Source organism: Octopus bimaculoides, chromosome 7, assembly GCF_046866305.1.
Source record: "Octopus bimaculoides isolate indiv1 chromosome 7, ASM4686630v1, whole genome shotgun sequence".
In the NCBI taxonomy this organism is placed as follows: Eukaryota; Metazoa; Mollusca; class Cephalopoda; order Octopoda; family Octopodidae; genus Octopus; species Octopus bimaculoides.
The window spans coordinates 106,302,890-106,313,469 of record NC_142934.1 but is presented as its reverse complement, the minus strand read 5'-3'; the positions used below and the strand labels follow the sequence as shown (position 1 = coordinate 106,313,469).

At 34.7% G+C, this 10,580-nt stretch overlaps 1 protein-coding gene across 2 annotated transcripts in view; it reads right to left on the bottom strand.

Annotated features, from left to right (window-relative positions):
• Positions 1-444: 444 nt before the first annotated feature.
• LOC106876061 (tryptophan 2,3-dioxygenase) overlaps positions 445-10,580 on the bottom strand; it is a 95,069-nt gene continuing 84,933 nt past the window's right edge. For both annotated transcript variants that reach the window (XM_089355762.1, XM_089355763.1), the window contains 5 exons: positions 10,401-10,457; positions 7,702-7,756; positions 4,685-4,822; positions 2,867-2,957; positions 445-1,109 (listed from right to left, as the gene is read on the bottom strand). In XM_089355762.1, the coding sequence (XP_089211888.1) occupies positions 932-1,109; positions 2,867-2,957; positions 4,685-4,822; positions 7,702-7,756; positions 10,401-10,457 (519 nt within the window). In that variant the 3' untranslated portion in view covers positions 445-931. The remainder of the gene's footprint in view (positions 1,110-2,866; positions 2,958-4,684; positions 4,823-7,701; positions 7,757-10,400; positions 10,458-10,580) is intronic.

The window sequence follows — 10,580 nt, the reverse complement described above, 5'->3', positions numbered from 1 at the left end:
ATATCCCCGAGAACTACGTTAAAGGTACATGTGTCTGTGGAACCCTCGACGTCGTAAGCGACGGAGTGCCAACAACAATTTATTCCTTCTATTCTGTCAGAAATGTAACTTAAGGTAGATTTACAGACCAGATACTTCCACACACTAGCTGTTTGACAGGATCATTAAAAGGATACTTGCTATTTTGTAGCCTTTTCTCTTGAGCCCTTTATAGTGTACTGACCCCCACTCTGAAACGGGGTTCCGCTTCTGATATGAAAATCAACTATTTAACAATCTTGTTACAATGTTATTCTAACCACTTCCCAGAATCATTTTTTAGCCAAATCCCGCAGCTTCCCTTTTCAACTGTGGCTTGCACATTTCATCTCTCATGGTGGTATTTAATTTAAATTTAAATTATTTAGGTTACTCAAAAATAAATTATACACAAACTATATCAGGTAAATTTTGGGAGTGACAAGTTTAATTTGGTATATTTCTAACGAAAATTTTTGGTTCAATAGTAATTAAAATCAATTCCGATATTCCAATTAAAAGATGATAATCAAACCTGCAATACTTTCATAGTTTAAATAATAGTGCTTGAATTTGTTCATTTTTATGAATTATCTGTGATATATAATCTCTAAGAAAATATGATACTAAAATTATAGTAAAAATCATAGAAAGACATCCATATTATTATAGTACAGGAGCACTATAAGATACTATGGAACAATGATTATAGAACTCTATAAAATAATAAATAATCTATAAATGCGAAAGAAGTTCAGTGGGAAAAAATTTGAATCAAACACTTTAATCAATTTTAATGGAGAAAAATAAGAAAATTTATCGAAATATTATAGATAGCAGCCTGTCAGCTATTTGTGTAAATGTATTTTTCTCCATAATCATTTCATAACAGGTTTTATTGCTCATTCTAAATTTAATTGGCATCGTTTGTTATAATTCGTTTTATTTTTTCGTCTTGTTCGTCAATGCTGTCATCGTAGGCAGCAATGTTAAGACGACGCTTCATTTGGTTATCCAGCATTGGAATATATTCCCGAGGGAGCAAGTATGATGAAAGATTGAAGAGATCCAAGAATACTTTATATCGGTCACTACATAAAGAAAAGCAAAAACAAGAATTAACAATGTAAAGGAAAACAAAGAAGAAAAATCATGTAACTGAAAACAGTAGAAGCCGAAGAAACTAGTAATGGTTTGCACAGACAAAGACTATGAATGTTCTTGAAGGGAGATAACTGTGAGGAAGACAAATTTCGCAGTTCATAAAAGATGTCCTGCTCACAATAATCTTATTTCTTTATTGCCCACAAGGAGCTAAACATAGAGGGGACAAACAAGGACAGACAACGGGATTAAGTCGATTACATCGACTCCAGTGCGTAACTGGTACTTAATTTATTGACCCCGAAAGGATGAAAGGCAAAGTCGACCTCGGCGGAATTTCTCCTTTTATCGTTTACTTGTTTCAGTTATTGGACTGTGGCCATGCTAGGGCACCCCCATGGAGGGTTCAGACGGGAAAATCGATCTCAGTATTTACTTTTTTTTAAAGTCTGATTCATATTTTATTCCCCTCTTTTGTCGAACTGCTTATTTACGTGGACGTAAACAAACCAACATCTATTTTCAGGTGATGGTGTGACAAACACACAGGTTCACACACACACACACACACACACACACACACACCGCAATAGGCTTCCACACAATTTCTGCCTACCAAATTCACTCACAAGGCTCTGGTTAACCTGAGACTACACTAAAGGTGCCGTGTAGTGGGAGTGAACCTAAAACCATATGGTTACAAAGCAAATTTCCTACAACCATGCCTGCATCTGGAGCTCTTTTTACAATATTGTAAGATAGTTTTGTGATCAGTGTGTTAGAACAATTTACTTTTTAAAAATAATTATTCTACATTCGGTGCTTTTAATTATATTTTAACTCTTTAGCATTCAGATTATTCTGTTAAGCATAATGTTTATCCATTCAAATTGGTTTGACTTAATCATGTATTATTTCACTGCTTCTAGATTTCAATGATGTGTTAGTAAATTTTTAGAATGATATTATAGAATAAGTGTGAATGGCTGAATTTGGTCAATTTGAACATAAAACCTGTAGAATATTTGAGCCTGATATAGCCAGATTAAATGCTAAAGGATTAAACTTCTCATCTTCTTGCATAAAGCTTCCAACCCCTATATACCAACCTTGGTTTCCCATAGTCCTGCAAGTTACATGGCAACTTCACTAGTGCCAGTGGCATGAAAAAAGTCATCCAGTACATGCTACAAAGTGCTTGATGTTAGGAAGGGCATCCAGCCATAGAAACCATACCAGAGCAGATACTAAAGCATGATGCAATCATTGGACACATCGGATCCTATCAAACCATCCAACCCAAGCCAGCATGGAACATGGACGTTAAATGCTGAAGGTAGCATGGATGATGATGATGATGATGATGATGAATATAGAATGAATAAGTGCCAAAGATAGGTTTTAATTTCAAAAGAGAAATGGATAGTATTAGAAAATAACTTTTATTTCTTATACCGATTATTCAAGACACAGACTATTAAATTTGGGATTACTCAATTTTTGACAACTTTTTGAAACTGATCCATGATCTTAAAATAGAGAGTGTAACACTCTTAACCACTAAACCATATACCATCAGATATGTTTCATTATAGGCACTAAAAAAATGGAAGCAGCAGTGATGAAGAACCATGACTACAATAACTACAGTTAAAAGTGTGGTGGCATGAATTATGGCACTGACATCGAAGTATTTCTAGTCTTTGTATAGAAGATTGAAAACTTTGTTAAGAATAAGACTCACCTGACAGTTGAACGAAGATACTGGTAACCAGAAGAACCCCCTGTTCCAATTTTATTCCCAATCATTCTCTGTACAGTAGTTACATGGTTATCTACAAAGAATTGGGGTGAAATAAGAGAAGATAAATACTTTCTGAGTGTTTCAAAACAATAAGCATTAAATTAAAATAAAACAAAAAAAATCAGTTAACAATATAATTTCAATGTAAACCAGTCTTTTTTTGTTCATGATAAAATTGAAGTACAGTGTACTTGTTGCTGTTGTACAACTTCAATAGTGGGCAGTACTTTACAGACTTTTGTGCACTCAACTAGAGTAAATTTGATGATATGGTTTCAGATTTTGAGACATGGTTTTGTTGGAAGAGGGAGTTTGCAGTACCCGTAATCATTTCTGCAGACTTCCAAGACTGGTGTGGAAGCAGACAGAAAATTAAAACACAATTCATGTATTATCCTCAGGCCAAACATCTGCTCTGAATTCTTGCAATACTCTGGATTCTACTAAAAATAACCAAGGACTGAGTGGCAATGTTAAATATAATGACTTAGATATGCCTCCCCACAACAAATACAATGCAATTCAGTGCAAATTCATCTATTTCTCTGTAGATTGCATATTAAAAATGGTAAACAATCTCAATCAATTTTTGACCTTCAGTGGCATCACATCAGCGGCATCATTCAACCAATCTCAAAGAAACAAGCAACCAATCTGCTTATATACACACAAAATCTAGTACCTCCAGAGAAATAATGCTACTAATTCACATAGTATAAGTGTTTAGCACTATATCAGAGGCCTGTCAGTGAGGAAACCTGTCCATACACTCTCGATGTATGAGATATATAAATTTACATTAGCTCTGTGTGTGTGGTGTGGTGTGTGTGTGTGCGTGTGTGTGTGTGTGTATGTAGTTCTCTTCTATTTTTTTAGTTATTATAAATCTTCCACTGAGGAGGGGACCAGTTTCTAGCAAAGATACAAGGCTTCATCTTTGGGATGTAGTTAACACAGACAAATTCATTTTTGGAACTTGAGAAAAGTCTTGCAAATTTTATTGTTCCACTCACAGTTTGGACTTGTACAAATCATCGGTCAATTTCAATTTCTCAAAATCCCAGTTTATCCAGATTTTCCTTTAAGCATTTACTAACAAAACCTAGTGCTCCAATTATTATTGGTTTGAATATGAATTCATAGTCTGGATATAGAAGCTGGAGGTTTCGAAGCGGTTTTCAATAGATATCCTCTTTTCCTTTGATTTTCAAAGAGATATTTATATCTGCAGGGCAGCCAACCTCTATGATGGTACATACCTTTGCCTCTCTGTCCCAAACAACAATATCCGGCATGTTATGCTTACATTTGACTGGAGTTTTGATGGGAATATTCCACCAGTATTCCTTGAATTGGTGTTTATGAATGTATTCCATAATAGAGGGGTTTTCTAAGTTTATTTCAGGACAGCCTATTTTGCGGATGGCATTGTAAATTGTTTTAGCAACAACATCGTGTGGCATAGAGAGGTAGTACCGTGACGACATTTTAGGACAGCTGCTAATCACATGCGTAATGTCTTCCACAGAAACATGATGTATGTATGTACATGCACACACACACACACACACACACACAAAAGAGAGAGATATTTTATGATTAGATATGTGAGTTTAATGCCTCAGTGGATATATAAAATTTTTGAAAAGATATGTCAAATACAATATTATATTTAAGTGAATGAATGTCCACAGAGCAAATAACTTTCAATAAGATTTGTACAACACTTTATGCACTTCAATCTTGTCTTCTACTTACAGCGCCATTTGGTTAACTGCGAATCAATATCGATAATATTGCTGATAATCTGAAATGGTTGACTAAAACGTGGTTCGTCTCGATACAGTGAAATCATCAAAGCTCCTTGAAGACCTTTATGGCTAAGATTACGTTCTCCTGAAATATAAAAGTAAAGAAAACAAAACAAAAAAAATTAGTTCTATTTTACATTCACTATTTCTACACAAATTTAAAAGAATTTTATTGCAATATTGATTTCTTACTTAGGCACAGGTCTCAATCAATTGGAATTTCAATCAACATAGTACTCAAGATGTTTGGTCAATTCAGATCAATTCATCATTAGTTAATTTTTCACTAGCATCCAATTCTAAATGTTACCAAAATTATTTATTAAAAAAAAAAATGATCGAGAACACACACACCCACACACACACACACACACACACACACACACAAATAAATTGATAAAATTTGTCAAAAAGCATTGAGATGTTAAAATTTCAGATTATGAGAGCAATTGCTTTGAAGAAATTACTGTTATGTATTTCTTCTGATTAGTTATGTTCTGAGTTCAAATTCTGCTGGGGTCAGCTTTGCATTTCATTCCTCTAGAGACGATGAAATAAAGAACCAGTCAAATGCAAGGGTTGGTGTAATCAACAAAGCCCCTCTCCTCAAAATTGCTAGCCTCGTTCGAAAATTTCGAAGAATTACAATTGGTTTTATGTGATTTTTCTTTTGTTTTATTTTTAATATGTTCAGAATTGTAATTTCTTTTGACATTTCTATTATACTTGTTCATATCTCTGTAATCCTTCATTTGGGTTAGTTTCTTCTCACATGATAAATTCTTGCAGTTTGCTACTTAAAAACCTTTCTTTAGATTTTAACATATCAATGAGGGTTGAACTATTTGTCTAAGTCTGTGGTTGCTAGTGAATCCTTGCTTCTGATGATATGTAAAAAAAAAAGCAGAAATCTAGATTTAACAATTCCACCACTGAACACTTTTTGTCTACTACTGATATACCTCAGTGCTTTATAGCACTATACATCTATACAAGATGCTGTCTCGAGATGAGTACTACAGTTTTGTGGCTTTCTACAGTATATCCATGTTAAGATATACAAAATGCTGCTTTGAACTATTACTGTTTCATCACAAATAACAATTATATATATAATGAGTTTCTGCACTGTTGTCAGCCACTACATTCACTCACAAAGCATTGGTAGATTCAAGGTTATAATAGAAGACAACTGCCCAAAGCACCACCCAGTAGGACTGAACCCAAAAGCATGTGGTTGCAATCTGAGCTCTGTAACCACACCGTCATGCATACACCTATAAAATTATTTTCAGAATAACACGTTATTTTGGGGGGAATATCATCATCATAATCATCATCAACAGCATCGTGAAGCAGTTTGGATGAAAATTAATTTCATCGTAATGACTATTTTTATTTATATATTTATTTTTTTAAACTTTTTAAGCTCAAAATATGAAGGTATGCAGCACAATAATGTCACGGGGTATTTTCTCCTTCAATCTATCGAGTCTGCTAATCCACTTAGATTTATCTTTTAAAAAAAACTTCTTTCCAGGTTTTATGCTTGCTTGTGAGAAACACAAGAGATCTTTCTGAATACTGCATGGCAATCTATAGTAGATTTTATCAATAATTTCTTGGAGTCTTTTAGGACTGTTTACATCAACCTATTTTAAGAACCAAATAATTCTAAGAGATAATCCACATGATTAATAAGTATGAGCCAACAAGGAAGACTCTTGACCTACAAGAAATAATAGGCAGATTAGTCTCAAATCACACCTTCCCATCTTAAACAGAGATACAATTATTGATCAACGTACTCTCTGACATGCAAAGACAAGATATTCACAAATGGAACACCTGAGACCATAGGTCTACTGAGTTGACCTTTGGCTAAACAGTAGCAAGAAGATAAATAGCTACTAGTATACTTAATGGATGGAGCATTAAAAAGGTAAAGTAATATATAATGGGATCAGATATGCTTACATCTAGCTACATTTTACTGCAATGATAACACCGACTTAAATTATTTGTCTGCCTGAGTTATCTCCCATATTTTAGAAGATATATTAATCAACTTTTTCCTCATTGTCATTATGCTTCAACATTTTTTAACAAACCTTGCATTAAATACGCATATCGTTTCGTTATATACTCTTTTACTCTTTTACTTGTTTCAGTCATTTGACTGCGGCTATGCTGGGGCACCGCCTTTAGTCGAGCAAATCGACCCCAGGACTTATTCTTTGTAAGCTTAGTACTTAATCTATGGGTCTCTTTTGTCGAACTGTTAAGTTATGGGGACATAAACACACCAGGTTGTCAAGCGATGTTGGGGAGATAAACACAGACACACAAATACACATATATACATATACATATATACGACGAGCTTCTTTCAGTTTCCGTCTACCAAATCCACTCACAAGGCTTTGGTCAGCCCGAGGCTATAAGTAGAAGACACTTGCTCAAGGTGCCACGCAGTGAGACTGAAAACGGAACCATGTGGTTGGTAAGCAAGCCACTTACCACACAGCCACTCCTGTGCAATATATATATATTGCATTAAATATGCATATATATGTTCATTTCTTTTCAAAGTTTTTATCCAGGGTTATCGTCATTGTAGCTGCTCTGCCTTTGTAACATCACTGCAACCACAATTCAATAGTTTGAATTTCAGCATAATCTCTCAGAACTCTACTTGAAACTCAAGAGTTAGTGCTTTGGTATTTGCATGTAAGTGCAGAAAAAGTGTTTGTTTTACTTTATGAACAACATCTGTGTGAGATAATGAACTAACTAAAATTGGAGCTAAAATCAAATGTAAAGAATAGAAAGAGAAAAGCTACTCTACTGTTAAAAATAAACTGCTTAAATTGTTTTTTAAATTCAAGAGAACCAGTACAAAATTTCTGAAAATATTTTGACAGGAATTAGTGAATATATAAAAATTAATGGAGTGATGTTTACCTCTTTCAAGATATTTTGCATGAATTTCATCAGAAAATATTGAATCGAAATTTTCCTATAAGACAGAAAGAAAAACAAAGGACAAATTTATTATCTTATAAGAGAAAAGTTTGTATTCTTGGATTTGATTTTGGCATAATTTGATGATCTTCATATGAATATAGAATATAAATAGCATCAATAAAACATTATTAAAATATTTTGTTCTTGTTTTATTTACTCATCCAACTAATAAACTATTTTATTTGATCACTTAACAAAATAATTATCCAGAATTATTTTCCTGTCTACTTATCTATTTGTAGATCACAACTTATAATAATTTTAATCCTCCATCTTTAACATCCAATCTACTAATATTTGTGGAGGAGCAATGGCCCAGTGGTTAGGGCAGCAGACTCATGGTCGTAGGATCGCAGTTTCGATTCCCAGACAGGGCATTGTGAGTGTTTATTGAGCGAAAACAACTAAAAGTTTCACGAGGCTCTGGCAGGGGATGGTGGCGAACCCTGCTGTACTCTTTCACCACAACTTTCTCTCACTCTTTACTTCCTGTTTCTGTTGTGCCTGTAATTCAAAGGGTCAGCCTTGTCACACTGTGTCACGCTGAATATCTCTGAGAACGACGTTAAGGGTACACGTGTCTGTGGAGTGCTCAGCCACTCGCACGCTAATTTCACGAGCAGACTGTTCCGTTGATCGGATCAACTGGAACCCTCATCGTCTACTGATATTTATCGTCTGTCATAGTTGATGAAATTGACAGACACACCAAGCAACTAACCAAGAACTAACAGTCCGATTTCTCTTATCATCAATACATTATTTTGGAAGTTTTTACAATACACTTAAATAGGTGGATCAAAAAGACCAATCTATCTGAAGTGAAAGTGAGAGTATTACAAGTTGGGGGAAAAAACTTGCCATTATTAGCAGCGACAATAAGGCAAAATTCAACAAGTATTTTTTAAGTTTGTAGCAATAAGTTCAACTCCCATTGGTCTTTAAAAGCCACACCAGCACGCAACCAAAGACTGGTCCCCATCACCAATACTTGATGACTACCTTGCAATTGAATCTTGATTTTGGTTCTCATTATGGGCTCTGTCTGATGATGACTGGTGTGCAATGACCTTTCCAGGTTAAACTTATGCACAGGTACTCAGGTAGTGGGGCTCTGAAAGGGGGTCTCAGGGAGTAGTGTCCCTGCCTTCCTAAGCTAGTTTTCTATGACATTTTGTAAAAATCGTAGTAGAGGACTTGGTCTCGGGCCCACTCACATCTAGAAACTGAGGTTGGGGGTAAGCAAGGGCATGCTCCTTGTAAAAATCGTAGTAGAGGACTTGGTCTCGGGCCCACTCACATCTAGAAACTGAGGTTGGGGGTAAGCAAGGGCATGCTCCTTGTAGAAAATCCAGCTCCAAAAAAGCCACATGATAGCAAAGGAGAGTGGGCACCAGCCAGTCCAAAGGTTGGGATGGGTTGCACCTGTCTACCTCGGTTGCTATGGCATTGAGGTAGATCCAGCAACCCCCATTAACGGGGACAAAACCCAGATTTAAAACACTGGATGATGATGATGATGATGATTCACCATCTAGTGGAAATCTCTTCCTTGAGAGATACCCTTTATCTGTCAATTATTTATTTAGACTCTTTTCTGTTACCCAGGCCATAGTATTCTGCATTGTAGCATATTGTTTCTTTATTTTTTTTTTAATGTTTTCATTGGTAGTTACTCCCAATAAAGCATCAAGTGAGTATCCATAAAACATTCATTGTAATATGGTTTGTATAATAAGGCAGCGAGCTGGCAGAAATGTTAGCACGCCGGGCAAAATGCTTAGCAGTATTTCATTCTGAGTTCAAATTCCGCTGAGGTCGACTTTGTCTTTCATCCTTTCGGGGTCGATAAATTAAGTACCAGTTACTCACTGGGGTCGATGTAATAGATTAATCCCTTTGTCTGTCCTTGTTTGTCCCCTCTATGTTTAGCCCCTTGTGGGCAATAAAGAAATAGGAAACGTTAGCATGCCAGGCGAAATGCTTAACGGTATTTCGTCTGTCTTTACATTCTGAGTTCAGATTCTGCCAAGGTCGACTTTGCCTTTTATCCTTTTGGGGGTCAATAAATTAAGTACCAGTTGCACACTGGGGTCGATTTAATTGACTGGCCCCCTACCAAAAAATTTCAACCCTTGTGCCTAGAGTAAAAAAGAATATGGTTTGTATACATCAGGTATCAATAATTCTGCTACACCGAATAGGTATAATTCCATGCAATTACCTGAACTGTTTATTCAACAATAAACAGTACTTGTCACTTTTATTCCCATAAGGAAATAGATTGTATTTGAAGGGATTACAAATTATTTTTACAATATAGTCAAAAAGCAGGCATAATAAGGTTAAAGTCTATAACATTTAATATTTCTATACATACAAATAATTCAAACAAGATTTATGAATGAACCATCTATAATACAAAATAATCAGTCAGTTATAAATAAATGGTAGTGGTGAAGATTATATGTAGTTATGTTCATTGGGTTAAACAAAACTCTATATTTTTCCAAATAAACAAAGTGTTTATGGCACAGATTCAACTCTGGACCATGAGCTTTAAAATAAAGAAAAATAAAACTTTCATCATTTATCTATTCATACATACATGAAAAATAAGTCAATTTGTTTCTAACCTTCTGCTTTAAATATTCCGCCATCATCACCTCATGTTTTTTGGGATCATTCTCCTTCTGCAAATAATCAGAAATGGATTTATATATATATATATATATATATATATATATATATATATATAAACATATACAGTATATATACACACAGTATATATAAATATATATATATATATATATATA